This window comes from Triticum urartu, chromosome 5A (genome assembly GCF_056163025.1).
Source record: "Triticum urartu cultivar PI428250 chromosome 5A, HENAU_Tu73, whole genome shotgun sequence".
NCBI classification, from domain to species: Eukaryota; Viridiplantae; Streptophyta; class Magnoliopsida; order Poales; family Poaceae; genus Triticum; species Triticum urartu.
This window is the reverse complement of record NC_141877.1, coordinates 625,251,110-625,274,689: the sequence shown is the minus strand read 5'-3', so window position 1 is coordinate 625,274,689 and position 23,580 is coordinate 625,251,110. Positions and strand designations below refer to the sequence as shown.

Sequence of the window (23,580 nt, the reverse complement as noted above, 5' to 3'; positions counted from 1 at the left end):
GATGTGCCTTGCCACCTGTCTGGCAACAGGGTACAAGAGTGATACGGGAGTGGATCATTGGACAGCGGTCAAAATTGTCCTTAGGAATAAGGAAATGTTTCTCGGTTATGGAGGTGATAAAGAGTTTGGCGTAAAGGGTTACGTCGATGCAAGCTTTAACACCTATCCGGATGACTCTGAATAGCAAACCAGATACGTATAGTGGAGTAAACATTTGGAATAGTTCCAAGTGGAGCATAGTAGCGACATCTACAATATGAAATCGAGATTTGCGAAGAACACACGGATCTGAATGTTGCATACCCGTTGACTGACACTTCTCTCATAAGCATAACATGATCAAACCCTAGAACTCATTGAGTGTTAATAACATGGTGATGTGAACTAGATTATTGACTCTAGTAAACTCTTGGGTGTTAATCACATGGCGATGTGAACTAGATTATTGACTCTAGTAAACTCTTCGGGTGTTAGTCACATGGCGATGTGAACTATGAGTGTTAATCACATAACGATGTGAACTAGATTATTGACTCTAGTGCAAGTGGGAGACTGTTGGAAATATGCCCTAGAGGCAATAATAAAATGGTTATTATTATATTTCCTTGTTCATGATAATTGTCTATTGTTCATGCTATAATTGTACTAACCGGAAACCGTAATACATGTGTGAATACATAGATCTTAATATGTCCCTAGTAAGCCTCTAGTTGACTAGCTCGTTGATCAATAGATGGTCATGGTTTCCTGACCATGGACATTCGATGTCATTGATAACGGGATCACATCATTAGGAGAATGATGTGATGGACAAGACCCAATCTTAAGCGTAGCACAAGATCATGTAGTTTGTTTGCTAAAGCTTTTCTAATGTCAAGTATCATTTCCTTAGACCATGATATTGTGCAACTCCCGGATACCGTAGGAATGCTTTGGGTGTACCAAATGTCACAACGTAACTGGGTGGCTATAAAGGTGCATTGCAGGTATCTCCGAAAGTGTCTGTTGGGTTGGCACGAATCGAGACTGGGATTCGTCACTCTGTATGACGGAGAGGTATCTCTGGGCCCACTCGGTAATGCATCATCATAATGAGCTCAATGTGACTAAGGAGTTAGCCACTGGATCATGCGTTACGGAACGAGTAAAGAGACTTGCCAGTAACAAGATTGAACAAGGTATGGGGATACCGACGATCGAATCTCGGGCAAGTAACATACCGATAGACAAAGGGAATTGTATACGGGGTTGATTGAATCCTTGACATCGTGGTTCATCCGATGAGATCATCATGGAACATGTAGGAGCCAACATGGGTATCCAGATCCCGCTGTTGGTTATTGGCCGGGGAGATGTCTCGGTCATGTCTACATGGTTCCCGAACCCGTAGGGTCTACACACTTAAGGTTCGGTGACGCTAGAGTTGTTATGGGAAATAGTATGTGGTTACCGAAGGTTGTTCAGAGTCCCGGATGAGATCCTGGACATCACGAGGAGTTCTGGAATGATCCGGAGGTGAAGATTTATATATGGAAAGTCCTCATACGGTCACCGAAAGTGTTCGGGGATTTGTCGGTATTGTACCGGGACCACCGAAAGGGTTCCGGGGGTCCACCTGCCCCGGAGGGCCCTATGGGCTGTATGTGGAGGGGAACCAGCCCCTAAGTGGGCTGGGCGCCATTCCCCCTAGGGCCCATGCGCCTAGGGTTGAGGGGAACCCCTAAAGGGGCCGCCCTACCCTAGATGGGATTTGAGGGGGCCGCCCCCCTCTCCCTTGCCCCTATATATAGTGGTGGGGTGGGAGGGCAGCCACACCCTTCCCCTGGCGCAACCCCTCCCCCTCTCCTACACCTCCTCCTCCTCCTCCTCCGTAGCACTTGGCGAAGCCCTGCCAGAGAACCACGAGCTCCATTACCATCACGCCGTCGTGCTGTCGGAGTTCTCCCTCAACTTCTCCTCTCCCCTTGCTGGATCAAGAAGGAGGAGACGTTCCCGGGCTGTACGTGTGTTGAACGCGGAGGCACCGTTGTTCGGCGCTTAGGTAGGAATCGACCGTGATCTGAATCGCTGCGTGTACGACTCCACCAACCGTGTTCTTGTAACACTTCCGCTTAGCGATCTTCAAGGGTATGAAGATGCACTCCCTCTCTCTCGGTGCTAGTATCTCCTAGATTGATCTTGGTGACACGTAGGATTTTTTTTTGAATTATTGCTACGTTACCCAACATTGATATCCTCTGCTCTCCAATACCATATAATTTGTGCCCAAACATTGCAAAACCGGATTAATCGAGCCCCTTTGTGGTTTTCCGAAGTGTGTATACATTAGGAATTAAAATATATATATATATACCACATGGTGTACGTGGTAAACAATCTCAAAACACTCGGCGATCAAAGAAGGTTTTGCTTTGGCCTTGCAATGGAGCAAGATGCCAATTCATATTGAGACAGACTCAGTTGAAGCAGTAAATTTGTTAAAGAAGAATAGAATGGATAAATCTCGTTTTGGCTTCATGGTGTATGAGATTAGATTACTCGTGTCCCATAGAAATACTTGTATTACTCATGTTCGACGAAACCAGAATTTGGTGAGTCATGTATTAGCTAGCTATGGGAGGACCAGTGGTAGAACTGCATTTTGGCTTGCCTTTGGTCCTGTTAATACTGTGTAACTCTGTAATTCTGAAGTAAATGGTGCTACATGAGTAATGCATGTTATTTCCCGCAAAAAAGCAAGTAATGTCAACAAAATATATAGATATAGATCAAGATGCCTAACAACGCTTAGCCAAAGCACGCACGTCGACAATGTTTTAAAGAGATTTAAAATGAAGAACACCAAGGAGGGTTTACTCCCAATGTCACATGGCACAATACTAACCAATAATCAGTGCCACAAACAGCTAATGGGGGAGTGCATGTGAGTGATGTTCCACATGTCTCGGGAATTGGATCTATCATGCATGCTATGTACAAGACCAGATGTTGCCTATGCGCCAAGTGTAAGTAGCAAGTATCAAAGTGGCCAGGATTAGGTCATTGGACAATAGTTAAAATCATTCTCAAATATCTCAGAAGGCCATTGTAAATGGTTATACTAATGCAAGCTATGACTGATCCAGATGATTCCAAATCTCAATCGAAGTACGTTTTTACACTCGACAGTGGTGTAGTGAGCTGGAAGAGTTCCAAACAGAACATTGTGGTGGATTCTACAATGGAGATGGAATATGTCGCAGTTTCAGAAGTTTCAAAGGGGCAGTTTGGAACAACAAGTTTCATTAATAACTTCCTGTGGTTGCAAGCGCGCTGGCCCGAGTAGAGCTCTATTGTGATAATAGTGGCGCCATGGCTGAGGCAAAGGAGCCAAGGTCCCACCACAAGGCCAAATACAATGAGCGCAAATACACATCAATTGAGATCATGTCGATAAAGGATTTGTGATAGTATGCAAGATTAACACGGATCTGAACGTTCCGTCCTGATGACGAAACCTCTACCATGGGCCAAACATGACACCGAAATGACATCGGTGTTAGTATGATCACACAAATGTTAATCTATCAATAATTCCTTAGATCACGAGACTATCAAGTACCTTCATGCCGGATGGGTGCTCTGGGGTTCGTCCAACGTTACCCACAACAGGGTGATAATGACCACTTTTAGGTGCATCAGAAAAGTATGACACTGGATTTGATAGTTCAAGATTAGGATTTGCTCGTCCGATGATGGAGAGAGATTCCTGGGCCCTCTCGGTATTACGATATCCATCACCATCTAATCAGACACAGCGTGACATGTTCACGGACATGACGAAATAAGGAAACGAGAAAAGAGAACAAAGGGGGGGAGAGCATGGGCCATAGTGGCCCATTAGTTAGGCGCCACCCTTAGGTCTGGTGGCCAAAGCACCAAGTGTGCTTCTAGGACTTGGGGTGGACCCACACTTTGCTCGCTACCATATGAGGAGTCAGCCCCTCAACCTAGGCTGCCACCCCTCCCTGCGTCTATATGAAGTTGCAGCCCCCTCCAAACCCATGCAAACTTGGTGCGGAGGTTGTCCCCCTCTCTCTCCGTCGAAAAAAACCCTATACTGCAAGGCTATTCCACCTCCTACTGTAGTTCTCCGACGACGCTCTTGTTCTGGACGATGAAGCCCTGTCGGATAGATGGTCTCGTACGTGTGGATATTGCAGAGGGATCGTCCGTAGGCCTCTTTTGGTTCATAGGATAGGATTATCGTAGGAATAGGAATCTTGTAGGAAATGAGATGATATGTATCTCAAATCCTATGAGTAGGAATAGGAAACAAGATGTCATTTGGTTGACACCAAAGGAATTTTTTCATTGAGTCTAGGCTCATTTTTATTTTCCTATGAAATATGGAGGATAAGAACCAATCCTATGTAGGAATAGGAATCCATTCCTATGAACCAAAGGGCTCTAAAGGAAAAAAATCCTATAAAAATCCTATCCTCTAGAATTCCTATAAAATTCCTCCAAAACAAAGAAGGACTAAGGAAAAATTCTCGTGGTTTGAAGGTTGCAAATCACATTTGCGGGAATCCGCATCAACTGATCTACACCAACTCTACTTCCAATGCACTACTAGTTGGTAACGATCTAATCCAGTTTCATCCGCGTGTTCATAGTGAAAACCTGTAGTAGTAGCACTAATCTCTTCCCATGCTTCATTAAATTAAAGCAATCAATGACTGTTCGCCCGAGCGTTGAAGCGGCATTGGCGTGACAGTTGACAGTCGGCCCAACCAAGTCTCGAGCTCGCGGCTATACACACGTTGGCGAATGCGGCGAGCATGCATCGGGCGTTGGCGAATGCACTCTATGGTCCGCGCCGACGACATCGACATGGCCTACAGTGCTCTCTAAATAATGAAAACGTGGCAAAGCTTTTGCTGTGCCTCGGAAAAAGAACCAATGACTTTTTTGAGTTTTTGTGCGTGTGTTGAAGGGGCATTGTCGTGACAGTTTAGCAGCCAGCCCTGCCGGGTCGCGCGCGCTCGCGACTGCGCACGCCGGTGGCTCCCCCCTCCAAATTCTGCGTAGCTTTGAATGTTTGGCCGGCGGTACGTGGTGTCCCGTCGCGAAGGCCAGAAGGACGTCTGCCGACCTCGGGTCGCTGGGGCACCGCTTTCCGCCAAAAACATGCCGGTCGGGCTGCAATCCACCACACGGCAGTATTGGTACCGTATACACCCGCAAAAAAAAAGTAGATTAGGAGGCGGTAGTGATCAAGTTTGTGCATGCCATGACTGGCGGAGTAACAAGGACGAGAGCGATGCGTGTGAGCAAGAAAAGACAGTAGCAGTACAAGAAAAGGCAGCGCTTTTGGGTGGAAACGGCACGCACAAGGCCAGCAAGCCTCGGAAGATGTAATCTTTGCACCAGGATCCGAACTGAAATTAGGTACAGCGCGCCGCGGCGCGTGATTGAGGCGAGATTACGCCCCGCGATGAAAGGAAAAGATCGGCGGCCGCGCGCAGTTCCACACGCGATCGAAAGAGGGTGAGGGTTATGCGTGCCCGGGGCTTGAGGAAAGACGCGGCCGATTTAGGTTTGGGACACGCATTTCATTTCATCAGATGGTCCGAGTTCATTAGTACTCCAGTACAGTAGTACGTACTATGCTTCATTGATCACCTGCCGGCCATCTTGTTCAAGCGTCGACCGATCTGAGGTTGCCACAGTGTCATCAATAACTGCAAATCTGCAATGGACGACGCACCTACCCTACCTGGCGTATGGTCCGGTGCCGGCAACGGAGCTCAACAACAACTAGTGCTGCGTGCGTCGACGAGATGAGGCGAACCTGAACAGGGGGTTAGTGGGGCCACGTGGAAGCCGGATCTGGCGCCCTGGGGGACACATGGCCCCTCCCCCCGGTCTTCCCGGTTCGAATGTGAAACACTGAAACTGGTGCGCTGTGCAAGCTGTTTGAGTAGCGTACAAGTTGGATTGGTGATTCTCAGCTGGTCGATCGAAGAACACAAGGAAAGGGAAGCTCAAGTTTTTACTATTCCCTTCGTTCGTTCGTTCCTAAACGTAAGTTTTTATAGAGATTTTACTATAAACCGCATTCGGATGTATATAGAATTATTTTAAATTTAAATTCATTCATTTTGCTTCATGTGTAGTCCACCTAGTAAAATTCCTACACAGACTTATATTTAGGAACGGAGGGAGTACAGTTTTTTAACCAAGGTAACTGACCAAATTGGAATTTTCTTTTGGCATGCACCTCGAGTAGGAGTAGTAGCATTGTAGTAATGCAGACATGCAGTATATTAAATGAACATGCAGTGCAGTAACTACACCGAGTAATCACGAGAGCAACACACTACTACTAATTGCTGTAATAATCGGCCCATGTTTACTCGAGCAAACACCCCAAGTGTGAGCCCACTCACAAACCACAAACCACCATTCGGACACGCACCACACCCCCAGCTATACCCCCGGCATTCAATCCTACTCCACTTCTCACCAAAGTTGCCAGGGCCCCAACCCCGAAAGCGAGCGACCTGCCTCTCCGATCTCCTCCTCCCCTCAACAAAGCCAAGCCAAAGCCAAGAACACCGGCGCTTTACCCTCCCCCACCCCCAGATCCCAACCGCCCCACAGATTCCTCCCCAAGCAGCGCCGCGCACGCCAGATCGGATCGCCCCGCCCCGCCCTGCCCCGCCGACGAATCTCCATTGCATCTCGCGATGCTGGCGGCGGCAATCTAGCTAGCCAGCAAGCAGCAAGATCGACCGAGCTGAGCCGATCCGGGGGCGAGACGAGACGAGGGCTAGGAGGATGATGAAGCCGCAGCACGGCGCGGCCGGCGGCGGGCACGGGCGGCGCACCCCGTTCCTGACCTCCTACGCGCTCACGCTCGCCTTCATCACCTTCGTCTCCGTGCTCTACTTCAAGGACTTCTCCTCCACGCTCCACCAGCCCTTCCTCCACCACCCGCCGCCCCGCCACCGCCCCAGGCCCCGTCCCCACGTCCCCATGGGCGGCGGCAAGGCTGGGCCGGTGGTGGCAGAGAAGAAGGTCTCGGGCTCCCGCTCGGCGGCGGCGGTGTCGCTGCCGTTCGCGGTCGGGCGTGCTGCGGCCGGGTGCGACGTGGCCCGCGGCGAGTGGGTGTACGACGAGGTGGCGCGGCCGCTGTACCAGGAGGAGGAGTGCCCCTACATCCAGCCGCAGCTGACCTGCAAGGCGCACGGCCGCCCCGACACCGCCTACCGCCACTGGCGGTGGCAGCCCCGCGGCTGCTCGCTCCCAAGGTGCGTGAGTAAATCGCATTACATTACATTATCATCCATCCATGGACAAAGAAAAATCACATCTTCCTCCTCTCGACGGCGATAGTGGGTTTGGATCGATGTTTGCGCCCCATGACAGAGAAAACAATACTTACAAAATAACAAATCGTCGAGCGTAAAAAGAGAAGAATGGATCCAAGCCTTGACGCCGACTCGGCGGAAGGAACGAATCGATCGTAGTCCACCGGGAGGTTGGGATTTTACGGTTATTGGGTTAGCAACGGTGAAGAACAGCGAGATTTTGAGGCTAATCCGGCCGGTAGGGTTTGGCCGGACGCGCTTGGCCTTTGCTTACTTGCGTCCGGGCGGGTTCAGGCGCTACGAGGCTCCGAGGTAGGCGAACCACCCCATCGTCGGGGTTGGGGAGGTAGGCCACTCCGAGGTGGTGGTGGCGGTGGTGGGGGCGCGGCGAGCGACGCGACACGACACGACACGACACAGGTCCATTCGCCGGCGACTCTAGAAACGTGCCGAGTCCGGGGTCTGGACTGGACGGCGCAACCAGATGCAGTTGCAGTTATTTTAGCGGGGACTCCTTAACTAACTAACTAACCCGAGACTTTTCCGTCTCTGACCGTAACGGCGGAGCGTCGTAGCGTGTCGGTGGGCGGCAAGCCACGCCACGGCCGTCCAGAAGACTCCTCCACTCGCGCGTGGTCCATCCGCCATGGAAAATCATGGCACGCGGTATCCAGCTGTGTTTGCTGCCGGCCGCTCCCCCATTGACCCCGCTCGTGCCGCGTGCTCCCCGGCCAAGCAGAAGCAAATGCAGCGGCAGGCGTCACGTGGGAGCACGGGGCGGCTCCTCTGACCGAGCGGACCACGGCGACCGGGACGCCGGCATTGATATACGGGAGGGAAATACGGCCGTACCAAGCATCAAGCATCCTCTCTTTTTGTGCGGGTTGCCATGGACCCTCCACTTGGATGCTAGAGGGGCTCCTCAATCAAGCTTTGCTTTTCTCCTGATGGGTTCTAGTGGTTGCCCCGTTGCTGTCCGTCTTCCACAGTCGACCCACATTCCCCAGCTCGGCTCCGATACTTCGGTGGCTGGGAATTAAGAAGGCGCTGAGTATCCTTGCGACGGCGACGTTAGGGGCGATGGATGGGTGCTGCGCGGTTCGCGGCAGGCCCATCTGAGTTTCTTCGTGGCTTCTCCTTTTGTTTCTAGAGACTTGTCAAAACGTTTCTACTTTCTACACAGTGGCATATGCTGTATACCGGATACCGTTGGCGGTCGCGCTCCAAGGAATGCGACATTCAACTTTTTATTCTCATAGAACGCGACGCCGAACCCGTCGTCCGTACTGCCTGGTTAAATTCGGGTCGGGCCGGATGGTTACGGAACAACAATCTCAGTCACTGTCAAAATTAAACGCGCCACTGTTGCTTGGCAGAGTTCCAGCTGCATGAGTGCTCCAGTTGAACCACAATCTGAAAAATGGTAAACTGTTTTATCAGGCCATGGAATTCGGTGGTTGTTATGACTTTATATTGATCTTTATGCTACGTACCACAATAGTTTATGGCGCAGAACATGTTTTGTTGCAGAGACCTGTCAACATGTTTCTAGACAGTGGCATAGGCTGTATACTGGACACCGTTGGCCTACTGCCCGGTTAACACGGGTTGGGTCAGATGGTTACGGAACAACAATCTCAGGCGCTGTCAAAATAAAACTCGGTAGTAGTACTGTATGGCATAGTGCCAGCTGCATAGGCTGTATATCGGACACCGTTAGCGGTCACACTCTGATACAGTGTAGCGCTTCAAGTTTTATATTCAGAGAATGTGAACCCGTTGTTGTCCGTACTGCTCGGTTAATAGGGGTTGAGGGAGGCAGATGGTCAGGGAACATTCTCGGTCACTGTCAGAATTAAACCCAGTAGTATTATATGGCAGTGTGCAGCTACATGAGTGCTGCGGTTGAACCGCCATCTAAAAATGTTGAACACGTTTTTATCAAGCTAAGGTTTTCGGTGGTTGTTACGGCTTCAATATTGATCTCAATGCTATGTACCACAATAGTTTATGGTGCATAATTTACGGGACAGTCTGCAAGAGTTTCGGCTTCTCTTTTTGTTGCAAACCTCCATCTCTCAATGTTCACAGACAGCGGCGTAGGCTATATATCGCACACAGTTAGCGGTCACACTCGACACAATGTCGCGCTAAACTTTTATTCAAAAACACGTGACGCTGAATCTGTTGTCCGTACTGCTCGGTTAATATTGTTCGAGTCTGATGGTTGCAGAACAATCTCAGTCACTCGCAGAACTAAATCCACTAGTGTTGTATGGCAGAGCGCCAGTTGCATGAGTGTTGCAGTTGAACCACAATCGAGAAAATTTTAAACTGCTTTATCAAGCTATGGTTTTTGGTGGTTGTTATGGCTTTAATACAGCATTGATCTTTATGCTATGTACCCCATTCTCACACCTGAAAATGCAGCTTCAATGCGACTCTTATGCTGGAGATGCTGCGGGGCAAGCGCATGCTCTTTGTTGGGGATTCTCTCAACCGCGGACAGTACGTCTCGTTGGTCTGCCTCCTGCATCGGGCCATTCCTGAGAGCTCCAAGTCCATGGAAACATTTGACTCACTCACGGTTTTCAGAGCAAAGGTATTCCCCTTGCTTTCTTGACGTAGCAGACGAACAGTGAGCAATACATAGCTTAGTGATCACTGATATAGCAGATGAACAGTGAGCAATACATAGCTTAATGAGCACTGAACTGAAGATTTTTTTTTGTCAGTCAATGAACATACTGTGAACACCAAAGATTGCTATATTATATGTCTACAAGCAACATAATCCCAACTTCATGAATGTTTTCATCTAAATGCCTTGATCTTGAAAATTCTTCTTTTTTCAGAGCAGAAGTACAAGAACCTAGTTTTTTTTTCACTGGGCAGATGAACATCGCAATACATAACTCAATAAGCACTGCACTGAACCTATTTTTCAGCCAATAAACATACTGTGAACACCAAAAGATTGCTAGATATGTGAACTTGCAACAAACTCCCACGTTTCTATTTACATGGTAGATGAACAGCGCAATCCATAACTCAATAAGCACTGCACTGAACCTATTTTTCAGCCAATGAAATACTGTGAACACCAATAGATAACTATATATTTCATCCAAATGACTTGATCTTAAAACTCACAGTTGACTCGCTCACAGTTTTCAGACCAAAGATTTCCCTTATTTTTTTCACACAGTAACATAACTCAATAAGCACTGTGCACTGAACCTTTTGTTGGTCAATGAACTACTGCAAACACCAAAGATTACTAGATATATCAATAAGCAACAGACTCCCCAAGTTTATGGATGTTTCCATCTGAATATCTTCATCTCAAAACGGTGTTTCTATTTGTAACTTGCTGGCTACCCTTTCTCTCTAATCTCATCCATACTGAATATGCTTAATGTTGCATTTTCCCAGGACTACAATGCCACGATTGAGTTCTATTGGGCCCCCTTTCTAGCTGAATCAAATTCCGACGATGCTGTTGTTCACCGTGTCACTGATAGAATAGTAAGGGGCACAGCCATTGAAAAGCACGCCAAGTTTTGGAAAGGAGCTGATGTTGTGGTATTCAATACCTACCTTTGGTGGATGACTGGACAAAAGATGAAAATTCTGTAAGTAATTTCTACATGAGTGCAAGTTGTTCTTGCTTACATCAATGGTACATCACATTTTTATATTTTTGTGCCTTTTCGATTGCCATATTCTTGTTGTTTTGTGGTAGTCATCCTGTCTTTGAATGAAAAAATTAACATGAAAAAAAACCATGTTTTGAGAGTAGGGGATATAATCAAGTAAACATGAGATAAAAATCACAGTTGCATGATGACAATGATCAATTATTGAAGTGAGAGTGACAAGCAGGGTATTTTACGATGAATCATCTAGTAATTTCGAAAAAAAAGGCTTCTGAATTTTTGTTTCTTGCAGGCAAAATTCCTTCGAAGATAAGAACAAGGACATCAAAGAAATGGAAACAGAGGATGCCTATGGCATGGTACTGAATGCCGTGGCGAAATGGGTCGAGAACAACATGGACCCCAAAAGTTCAAGAGCGTTTTTTGTCACTATGTCACCTACTCATACTCAGTAAGCTCTCATATTTGCTTTAATTTTCCTTGAAAAAAAAACTGATCAGCTCATCCTACTAAATCGCATGTGACTGATTGAAATCTGACTCATGTTTCTGTTCTTTTGTCATCAGGAGCAAAGATTGGGGCGACAAGTCTGATGGAAACTGCTACAACCAAACTACCCCAATCAAAGATTTGTCTTACTGGGGACCAGGCACCAGCAAGGGCCTGATGCGGGTTATCGGCGAAGTGTTCAGTGCTTCTAAGGTCCCCGTTGGGGTCGTCAACATCACCCAGCTCTCTGAGTACCGCAAAGACGCGCACACCCAGATATACAAGAAGCAGTGGAACCCGCTGACCCCGGAGCAGATCGCCAACCCTAAGAGCTACGCCGACTGCACGCATTGGTGCCTCCCGGGACTCCAGGACACCTGGAACGAGCTGCTCTACGCGAAGCTCTTCTTCCCTTGAGCGAAGGAAGAACCTTGGGTTCGAGAATTGACGCTCGAATTGAGCACACAAGTGCTGATCAACCCTTTGACTGAAAGAAGTGCAGGAGCACCTCACCCGGGTTTCTGGGAGTATAGTATATCATCTGGGAAGGATCTGATCTGCCGGAGAAGGGTTAGTGTAGCTGACATCGTACAGGTTGCTACACTCCGAAGAGTGAAGAATATTATACACGCCGCACGCACGGTGCACAAGCTGAGGTGTTTGTGGTCATCCGTTGGAAATGCTAATTGCGATACCGTACCACATTCCTCTTCCTCGTGGCATGATGTTTTCATCGAGCATGAATGCCAAATTGCTCAAAGTGATCACCTAAAGGCAGAGGCTTTTTGTGGCTTATGTAGTCTTTTGCATCGAGTTTTCGCTTTTCGCCGGTTAACTTTTTTTCTTCGAAAAGGGGGTTTGCCCCAGTCTCTGCATCAGAACGATGCATATGATCATGATTATTAATAAGCCTTCGCCGGTTAACTGCATCATGACTCTTGATTTTGCCGCGTCTGTTGCTACCCTTGGAGACAGAAATCACCTGATCTAGAACAGATGGTTGATTTCATGCGTCCATTTTCTCTTTGAAGGCTGTGAAGAAAAAAGAACCTCTCTTCATAGGATTTCATACCCAAATTTAGCATGGTCAGCACTTGGGAAGCATAACCGTCTGTTCAGCAGCAGCAGCACCACCACTGTCCACTAGTACAAAAAAAGCACAAACAAAAAGTATCACTCCATTGGGCCGGTCTCTCACACTGGTGACAGACTTGGCTGCAAACAACCAGCAGTGCTTCTCTACAGAAAAAAAAAACACCCGTGCTTTGCCGCAAAAGGGAGGGGAAAATGTGTCGGTCTCTGAGGGCATTCGACAGAAGGAAATACTTTCTCCAAGGAATATTTAAGCCAAATTTGTTGCTTCCTTGAGTGGGTACCAGATGATAGTAGCACACTCAGCATCTGGGAAGCACAACAAACCTTGTAGCTTTTCTCAGACACACAGGACACACACAGCACTATTACCATAACACTGCTGAAGTAGCTTACTCGTCGTAGAAATGGATGTATCTATCGTCGGGTAACACGCAGAGCCAATCAGTTTCGGACAAGATGTGTACTACCATCCCACCAAACCGGCCCACCCGCTGCCGATCTGAGCACCCGAGCCCACAGCCACACACGGCGGCAGCAGTACAGTACTCCTGCTACGCTGCTACGTACTGTAGGCCGTAGCACAGTACTAGCAGTCGAGTAACAGCTGCAGCAATCGCATCATGGCTTCACTCACATCATCGGCGAATTACCGCCCAATAATTCGCCCGCCTAGCCCGGGCCCCCTAACCTAATCTAGTCTAATCTAGGAAGTGGTTGATTGCTAATGAAGCATAGGTGTGAGTGTGTGTGTGTATCTGGCCTCTTGGCGTCCAATCCAACCCAACCCACCGGCAGAAAAGAAAGGAGGCGACGGTGGGTGGCACGACATGTCGCTGCAGGTATAATATGTTGATCAGTTGAGGAAAAGCGGCCCTTTTGTGCGTGCATGCACAGTAGAGTACTTCCTTCGCTTTCTAAATATAAGTCTTTTTAGACATTTCAAATAGACTATAACATACGGATGTATGTAGACATATTTTAGAGTGTAGATTCACTCATTTTGCTCCGTATGTAGTCATTTGTTGGAATCTCTAGAGAAACTTATATTTGGGAGCCGAGGGACTAGTAGACAAGACCACGGAAAGAAAGGGAAGCTGATTGAGGTAGCAGGGCGTGCTACGATCACACAATCGTGAATCATGGATCATTGCTTGTGTGGAAGGATCGGGTCGAGCCTCGGAAGCTTGCACGGGAAGGGGACGGGGAGGGTCGTCGCTGGGATCGGATGGTTGGCTGTGGGGAGGTGCAGCGGTGGCGCATAGGCGCTACAGTTTGCGTCGAGCTGTGCAGGGCACCACCACCGTGGCACGGCCCGGCGGCATCAAGCATCATGGCCGATTGCATCGCGGGACCCGACGGCAGGCGCGGGCGGATCCCGGATGGATTCTGGATGATGGGCGCGGCGCGGGGGGCACGTACTGCCCTTCAACCGATGCCGGGGCCGGCCGACGGTCACCACGCACCAGTGCACCACGGTGGCAATGCACGCACGCACGTACGGTAGTACGTCTACGTAGCGCGCGGAATTTAAACGTGGTTCGATCCTGTCTTCGGATGCTCTTCCGGACTGACTCTCGTACGTGCGCCTCCGGCCCTGTCTCTCCAGAAGATGCACCGGCAGCGCATACGGACGCCGGTCCGAGGAAGCGACAAGGCACGGAGACTAGCGGCGGAGGACGGAGGACGGTGGTGGTTGGTGAGACGGTGGTGGAACCCAGGCGGACCATGGTGTGCTCTATCCACCGGGCGCCGTCGCCGTCGCGCACCAGCACAGCCGGTGGCAAACCCGCGTGCGTCCATCGCGGCACGTACGCAGCGCCACGTACGTACACCAGCTCATTAGGTGCACCGCCCGATACACGGATGGATCAACAAACGAGTTAGTCAAATGAGCCATGATCGAGCCGTTGAAAAAAAAAACACTTGATTAAGCGCTTAGCAGGTCACCACGGCCCTGCCTGCCGGGTGCCGACGGCGACGCCGTAACGCCGGCCGTGCTGTACGAGTCCGGCGGCCCCGTCTGGTTAATTGATTGTTGTGCTGATCCGTCGCGATACGCCAAAGCCAATAGCCAAATGCTCTGACCTGCACACACTGGGAGGATGGTTACAAGTCGATCACTGTCCGCGTGAACGACCTAAAACGTCGCTATTTCTGCACGCCACGACGAGCTGGAACGGGAAAGCTAGCTCAGGTCAGCTGACCCTAAGAGGGACGATTAAGGTAGTACTCCATTTCAAATCTAAGATCCTACAACTAAGCACATGCTCTCTTTTGTCCAAGTTTATGTGTTTTCATATGTATTTCGAGATTACTTTGAGCATTTATGAGACCAATAGTATACGATACGTCCGCCATAAAAAATACAACACCTACTCTCTCCGTACATAAATATAAGACGGCTTAGAGCATCTTCAATAGATGATGCAAATCCGGAGGTGTAAAAGTGGGCGTTGTATAATTTACATCATGAAAAAATGCTTTTTACATCTTCAAATAAGTCCCAACCAGCGGCAGACTAGTAAAACTAGTCAGCAAGAGCGCCGGCGGCCGAGCGACGAGAGCCAGGATGAGCGGCGGCGGCTGAGCGATGAGAGCCGGGAGGTCGAATGCAGCGGCGGGAGCTCGAATGGTCGGTTGCGTGACTGTGAATCGGGCTGCGGATTGGCGGCGACGGGGCAACAACTGTGCGGGCGAGAAGGACAAGTCTGGCGGCTGCAGCATGGCGGCCGGTGTGCGTCTCGAATCCGACGGCGGGGGAGCTCAAATCCGGTGGCGGCGCAACGGCTGATTCGGCCAATTTGGAGGCGGCGGGGGAACCAACAGTGGCGTCGGTGGAGCAGCCAGATCTGGCGGCGCCGCGACGGTGGCGGGGTGTAGACGACGGGTGGCGCGGCGGCCAAACTGCAGCGGGAAAGAGGACGCGGTCGGGCGGTGGGTGGGGGGAAAGGAATGACGGTTGGGCGGTTGACGCATGGCTGCAGTTTTACATCACCAGGGAGGTGGAGATGCAAATTTACATCTCTAAGTGTTGTATCACTTGAAGGATGTGATGTAATTTTTTTACATCTACATCATGTGTTGGAGCAGCGTTTTCGAGACTTCATGATGTAAAAATTAGTTATTTTTGTATTTACGTCTTTTATTGGAGATGCTTTTACAATATTTAAAATGTCTTATATTTATGTATAGAAGAAGTATTTGAAAGAAGCTTTGGATGGCATGATTACTATGACATACGATCTCTAATATTAGTAATTTTATTGATGGTTTAGGAAATTTTAAAGTGCATATTCGACTTATAAACCCGAACGGATTGAGTATGCCATATGAGGGCATCTCCGATGCCCAGCGCTAAAGCAGGGCGCTAGGAAAAATTTCCCGGCCAAGCGACGGTTGCATCGTGGACTCCCAGCATCGGGGCTGGCATCGATGCCAAGTATAACAGTGAGCGCTTAGTGCTTTCTCCACACAAGGTGAGGCAGAAATCGTGTTCCTGAGCTTAGGCCTTGGGAGGTGCTTAAAGAAATAAATCAGATTTTTTTTAAGCACCGGTGCTTATTTGTATAAAGTAGACGCTTAACTAAGCGTCTCTCCTATAGAAATAGGCACCGGTGCTTTAGAAAAACTCGGTTTATTTTTCTAAGCACCTTTCATTGTACAAGGCCTTAAGCGCTGGTACTTAGTGCCTTGCTGCGTTGGAAGAGTTAACGCTTATAGGCCTTTTAAATTTTCTAAACACATTTTTTCTTTTCTAAGAGCCTGGATAAGCGCTTACCATTGGACATGTCCTGAATACTAGACTTTTTTTTGGCTAATCTTGGCCAGTTTCCTTCTTTCGATAAGGAAACAAAATAGGGGTGGATATTCAATTATGCTTACAAAAGCATTGTTTTCTACAAATATACTTGGTTAACCAACTTACCCGGTTGCCTTCTTTCATATAATGGTATTCAATTATTGGCTAACCAACTTATCTGGCTGCTTTATTTCGTATAATGACATCTAAAAGTGAGATGAGTCACCTTTTGTGGAACTTTGCTTGTAAAGAGGGCAAATCATGTTGTTTTTCCAACCATATCCGAAGAGATGGCCCGCCATCCAATTCCTATTTCTTTTATGGTCAATAGGCGAAGAATGTACATTTCGGTGGCACCCATAGTTTCCAAACATCAGGTTCATCAGGGCGCTTGTGGGTTGAGGTCGTGTAAGCACCATCCATGAAATTCTCATCTAACCGTGTCTTGCTTTTTCAAAATGAGATGAATGTGGTTAATCTTTTCCAAAGGGTAGCAAATTGTTATATGTGCGAGAAAGTGAGCCCTTGTTGCATGTTAACCTTAGAAACTCCCCTGGCATTTCCAATAGTTTTTTCTAGCTGTGCTTTGCTCTTTGTTCAAATCTCAAATGTTTTTGAGGGTCTATACCTCTTGATCTAATCCCAACGATCCCAGGGAACCCCTGGAACTTTCCTTCTTCACCATAATCACTGTAGCTTATGTGGATCACTCATTGTCACATTAATTGCACCGACCACCAAGTTCAGCCCATGATACTGAAGCATGAACCCAATGTAATCAAGGACACATATAATTCCCATCGTAGTAGCAAATTTATCTTGATGAAGAATGCACAACCCATCTAACTCCGCCGACTCACATGTTATCTCCTAGTCTACTTTGCATTTCCCTCTTGTGACCTTGTCACGCCTGCACAAAGATATTTAACCCCGTGCTTGTCGAATTTTCATTTGATTCCTACCAGGTATATGAAGCGGCGTAAGATATATGGCATATGGCTTGAGATATGAGGATCACATATGCCAGCCATGCTGACATGCTTGCCCTCCCGGATAGCAATCTTCCCGTCAATCTTATCTTCTACTGACACTTATTATGGATCGGAGGGAGTAAATGTACAAGGTGTATTCTCCCTAGACGAATCACCGCAAACTCCGACGTAGGAACACCATTCCGTGTATCATTCATGTGTATATCATGGTGCACGAAACCAAAGCACCAAAACCATCAGAGACATTAAAAAAGAACAGGGAAAAACTATAAAGCGCCGAAACCATGGGAGCGTTTCTCCAACCGGTCTCATGCGGGACCCGATCGATGCTTTGCTTGCTGCGTCGGCCTCAGCCCATATGGCAAACATCCCAGTCCACTGGCCTGGCTACCCGCACCTGCTCCGTACCTTTCTCACTCACACTTTATCTGCGCCTTTGCTTACAATCCACACAGGGAAATATGTCACGCTTTGCCGGCTAGAGTTTCAATTAATTCCGTTTTATTGTTAGATGGCATTGCTTTCACTAGACCATCTTACACAATTCTGGTACGAAAAGAACTTCTCAGCGTTTGATATGGCCACCATTTTTTTGTTTGGTGCGTCGCTTTTGTGGCGCTAAGGATGATTGCCGCCAGATAGAATTCCGTTAGGTGCACCAGATAGTCCTAATAAAGCATACTCCTACATACTCCTACGTAGCATGGGCCTCATTTTTAACAAAAATTGCGGAGGTATAGCATGAACCGTGCGCGTGGAGTATAAACGAGCGAACAAATCCCACCTAAATGAGCTTCTTTGCGCAGAAGCAACGCTCGCTGTAACATGAGCATTCCTCGAGCGTGTCGATCCTTTCCACCACGAACTTGGCGTTCTCCCTTTCGCGACAGGGAGTTCTTACCGGTTCCCCCCGCCGGAGAAAAGCGAACGTCGGCGGCAGCGTACCGCGGAGGGCCGTCGCGCTAGCTGCTGCTACAAAGCGCACGTTCGTTCGCTCCTGCAGGACGTACTTCCTCCGTTCTGAACTACTTGTCGCAGGTATGGATGTATCTAGATGTATTTTAGTTCTAGATACATCCATTTCCTGCGACAAGTAATTTGAAACGGAGGAAATAATAATTAAGAACGTATTCGCAACAACAATAAAACTGAATTTTACACCGTGCACCAACCCTGACGAGAATTTGGACGGAGTTCCAACCAGATAGCATCAGAGCAACCCACCCACCTACCGTGGCAGTCCGGGCAAGTCGTGCCTTGCAAAGGAGCGCACGCACACCCATTGCCCACCCGCCACCGTACCGCACCGGCGCGAGCTCGCTACAGTACTGCCGATCGGGGCGTCGAGCCGCACTCCGTCGGTGGCTCGGAAAGGGAGTGAGATCTCGCTTTAGGTTTAGGAAATTCAAAAGCTGCCGGTAGTAGTTCGCGGCCGTGCGACACAAGCTAGCTCTAGCCAGCACCCCCCAATGTCGTCGCGCCTACTACTACCAGTGGTCTGGTGTGGTAGGAGTACGTGCGTGCGGTTGTTGGAGCCGGACCCTCGCGCCCGCGTTATATCTGCTGGAGCGCGAGCCCGATCCCGTCAGTGTCCCGGTGGTCTGGTGGCTACTCAGAGTGAGCTAGAGCTTGCCGAGATCCCACCCACCCAATGCGCGCGCGCCCCTCGTGAGCTACCAGAGCCGACCAACACACCCAGCAGAGCAGCAACCAGCGAACTGACGGACGCCATGGCCAAGCTCCTCGCCGTCCTGGCCCTCGTGGCCGCCGCCGCGCCGTTCCTCGGCGTCGCTGGCCAGGTACGCGTCGCCGGCACCCTGGACTTCCTTAGAGTAAAAATGCGCGTGCCTGGCTAATGTTTGCTGCCGTGGCATTGCAGGAGGGTGAGGGCGGGTCGGAGCTGCTGCCGTTCGCGGTGGGCGCGGCGCCGGAGGGGTGCGACGTCGGGCAGGGCGAGTGGGTGTACGACGAGGCGGCGGCGCCGGCGTACGAGGAGGCGGCGTGCCCCTACATCCCGGCCGAGCTGACCTGCCAGGCGCACGGCCGCCCCGACAAGTCGTACCAGCACTGGCGGTGGCAGCCCCGCGGCTGCTCGCTCCCCAGGTGCGCTCTCCCGCCGGCGTGTTCTCGCCTTACCATCTCACCGCCACTCACGATGAGCTCGCGCACGGTAGATCGGTGCGTGTAGGGTACGGTCGGTGGGATCCAAAGTGCACGCCCGTCACGCACGCAAGGCACCGCGCATAAAGATACGGACGGAGGAGTAGACGAGACGAGTAGCGCCGCTTTGTTGCGTACGTAGAAATCCAAAAATTACTCGTGTCGTGGATAGAATAGATTGACGCGGGAACAGCTCGACCGATGTGGTAATTTCGTGAGCTCCAGCTCTAGCTAAGCCAATAATGCGGAGGCACGGTAGGGCCTTTGCGCCGTGGAAGGACAGCGCTACAGCGCAGGGTAGGTGAGGCGCCATCCTCTCTCTCTCTCTCTGTTCTCGTCCTACCAACACAAGTTACTCAGCAGTAGAACTCAAAGATTCAAAACTTCAAAGCCGTTATAGCACTGTACTGCTAGTAATGAACGGCGAGGAGGTACTGCTGCTGGGTGATTATCGTGAAGAGGTTAGTTATGATCCTTGTGTGTGTCTATATGTGCTCACGTGATGCAGGAGCTAGCACTACCGATTGTCGGGGACGTGCCTGCGTTCTAGCCGCAATTTTAACAGAGCAAATTAACAAAAATTGCTGCCAAACTGCTGCGGATTCCGCACTTTTGCTCTACCCCAAAACTGTGGCAAGCCAGGGGCACGCCTTGGTGGCTGTGCATGGCTTCGGTCCAGATGCCAAACATGCACGCCGTGCAGACAAACGAAACGAGGTCCATCAACGTTGGTGGATTTGGCAGAGAGAGGGAGGGAGGGACCGTGCGTGCCGTGCCCACAAGTCCACCACCTATTTCGTGCCGTGCCGTGTCTTGTGCATGTCATGGCTCTGAGGTCTCATTGGCTCATTGCACAGCCAGTCTTTTGGGGAAATGCTGAGCGGTGATTCGCTGTCCAAAATGTTTTGGCTCATGCGGCAGGGTTGGGTGGGACGGGACGTACAGGTCAACTAGCTATACTCAGCTGCAGTTGTTGCACTCGCTGCGCTGATCGATCTAGTAGTTTGATGAATAATTAGACTTTTGAATGGACATTCTTTCACGGTAAATTGGCAAACATTCCCCCTAAAAGACTTGCATGAAAATCACTTGGGGTTGGTTCAGAGATTCGGAGCGACATGTTACGTGTTGTTGGTTGATTTGTTTGTGGTTCATCTCAGTTCATATTCTGATTTTATCAACGTAAAAGTGATGTTCTAAGAAGAAGAAAATATTCTCGTGCTGCAGCTTCAACGCGACGGTGATGCTGGAGATGCTGCGCGGGAAGCGGATGCTGTTCGTGGGCGACGCGCTGAACCGGGCGCAGTACGTGTCGCTGCTCTGCCTCCTCCACCGCGCCATGCCCGAGGGCTCAAGCTCCTTCGAGACCGTCGACGCCCTCAGCATCTTCAGGGCCAAGGCCTACGACGCCACCATCGAGTTCTACTGGGCGCCGCTCCTCGCCGAGTCCAACGCCGACGACGGCGTCGAGCACCAGCTCAACGACCGCGTCATCCGCGGCGCCCCCATGGACCGCCACTCCCGCTTCTGGAAGGGCGCCGACGTCCTCGTCTTCAACTCCTACCTCTGGTGGATGACCGGAGACAAGATCCAGATTCTGTAAGCCGCCGAACAAATATCTCCACATCAACCATGATCAAGATCACTTTGATGATCGGAACGAAGCTCTGATCTTCTTCTGTATGCATGGTTGGTCGCAGGAGGGGCGCCGACAACGACATGAGCAAGGACATCGTGGAGATGGGGGCGGAGGAGGCCTACAGGCTGGTGCTGCACCAGGTGGTGCGCTGGCTGGACGGCAACGTGGACCCCAAGAAGTCCCGGGTCTTCTTCGTCACGGCGTCGCCCACGCACGCCAGCGGCCAGCTCTGGGGCGACGAGGCGGAGGGCAGCAACTGCCACGGCCAGACCAAGCCCATCGCCGACGCGTCCTACTGGGGCAGCACGAGCAAGGCGATGCTGCGGGTGACCGGCGAGGTGCTGGGCGCGCCCGCGAGGGTGCCGGTGGGCGTGGTGAACGTCACGCAGATGTCCGAGTACCGCCGGGACGCGCACACGCAGGTGTACCGGGAGCAGTGGGCGCCGCCGACCAAGGAGCAGCTCGCCGACCCCAAGAGCTACGCCGACTGCACCCACTGGTGCCTCCCCGGCGTGCCCGACGCCTGGAACGAGCTGCTCTACTGGAAGCTCTTCTTCCCCGCCAGCGACCAGGCGCTCTGACGCAGCCTCGTCGATCGTCGTCGTTTAACATGCATCGTACAGTGTCGTTGCGATCGGCGTGCTGCGTCGTGTGGACGCCATGGCTATAATTCGTTCCCTTTTTTGGCAAAAAATGTGATTAAATGTGTGTTCCCTGCTCTCCTCACCGGATCTTGTCCCCTTACACGTTGGATGCGATTCATGGGCTTGCTTGGCACGTACAGGCCACGGAAACGCTGAAAACCTCCAACGGTAGAAAATATTGTTAAGGACATCTACAAATGGACTTCACACAAATCCTTAAACCTAAATGCCCGTGTTCGGGCGCATCCGCAAATGGTGACCGGTCACCCCTCATGTCTCCATGTCAGCAGTCATCCCCCTTAGGCCCTTACATCTGGCCCCCAAATCCAGACTAGCGATGCAAGTTGATGCAAAGTATGTAGATCAACATATCAACATTCAGACAACAGAAACATAGCACGGACCATACTTATTCGGCATACAGTTTTGTACATTCCGGCCCAAAAGTTCATCACACGAATCTAGATACATAGATAAACATAGCTAAACCGAGGGGGCACTGGACATCATCATTTCCTCGCCGGTCCCTTCTCCTTGCGGCCACGAGAGTGGTGGTAGTAGTACTCCGCGTAGGCGTCGGCGGCCGAAGGGGCGTCATTGTCAGTGCTCATCGTGCCCCGCCGAGCGAGGACGAGATGTTTGTCAGTGAGACGATGGGCAGCGCTCGCCTGCTCCTTCGTGAGCCGAGCCACTTACGCGTCGACAGGCACCCTCTCCGTCGCGAGGCACTCAGACTGCTCGGTGCTGACTTGGAGTGCATTCGTGTTCTTGCACTGCGGGCACCTCGTGTCCGTCTCTGTTGTGGACATCGGCGAATGCAACACCACGTGCAAGAGCCGCTTATCCGGATCGACGAGCGGCGCGGTCGTAGACACGCGGGACCTGTGGGAGGAACTTGCCTTCACCGCCACCACCCTCTCCTTCACTCGCTATCTCTTGCGGCGTGGAGCGCGCACCTTCGGTGCGAGGTCAGAGGGGTGAGAGAGGGGCGTGACAAGTGACGGATCTACACCTACGCAGAGCGTGCGGAGCATGACAGGTTGGCGCCGTCATACGCATTGCGTTGTCCGGTGACAGGGGACGACAGAGAGCTCGAGCTCCCGTGTAACAACCCTGGGTTTTCCCCAAACAAGAAATTGTTTGCAATTTTTTGCATCATTATGACATCATCAACATTTCATGAGCATCATAATAATGTTTGGCAGTGACCCGATTACATGAGCATCATAACAATTAATTTGGATTTTTTGTCATTTTGTCAAATGATGAATAAGTAAACCGCTTTCTCTTTTCTATGTTCTGGATTGAGATTGACCACCAGACTAACTCGACCTTGTTGTGATGTTTGGCAGTAACCCGATTTTTTTCACAATGAGCTAGCCGAGCTATCACCCGTAATGCAAACCCTCTGTTTATTTAGTAAATGGAGATATTTCCTAAATCAATTACAAATGGTCTCTGATTTGACTTGGGATGAATCGGGTGGCCTTATTATAATCTAGTGAGACAACCTTTAAACTATTGTCTGAACCAGAGTTCGTTTGACAACCGATAAATAAAATATGCCGGGCATTATAACCGCCAGTTAAATAATAAGACGATTTACAAAATAAAAATGTTGCCGGTCGTTTCTCTCTCTTATGAGCGACATGTTAGCACCGTCATGAGCATTGCATTGCCGGGCTTGAGCTACCGTGCAACTGCCTTGGGTTTTTCCAAATAAGAAATTGTTTGTTATTTTATTT

At 50.0% G+C, this 23,580-nt stretch overlaps 2 protein-coding genes across 2 annotated transcripts; both read left to right on the top strand.

Annotated features, from left to right (window-relative positions):
- The first annotated feature begins 6,469 nt into the window (after window positions 1-6,469).
- On the top strand, window positions 6,470-12,435 carry LOC125511138 (putative xylan O-acetyltransferase 10). The gene is made up of 5 exons (XM_048676431.2): window positions 6,470-7,298; window positions 9,789-9,960; window positions 10,794-10,993; window positions 11,310-11,468; window positions 11,584-12,435. Exons 1-5 carry the CDS (start codon window positions 6,826-6,828, stop codon window positions 11,921-11,923), a joined length of 1,344 nt encoding a protein of 447 aa, XP_048532388.1. The 5' UTR covers window positions 6,470-6,825; the 3' UTR covers window positions 11,924-12,435.
- A 6,487-nt stretch (window positions 12,436-18,922) lies between these two features.
- LOC125511137 (putative xylan O-acetyltransferase 11) lies at window positions 18,923-21,917 on the top strand. Its single transcript, XM_048676430.2, has 4 exons — window positions 18,923-19,191; window positions 19,272-19,495; window positions 20,780-21,151; window positions 21,253-21,917. Exons 1-4 carry the CDS (start codon window positions 19,123-19,125, stop codon window positions 21,770-21,772), a joined length of 1,185 nt encoding a protein of 394 aa, XP_048532387.2. The 5' UTR covers window positions 18,923-19,122; the 3' UTR covers window positions 21,773-21,917.
- Window positions 21,918-23,580: the final 1,663 nt, after the last annotated feature.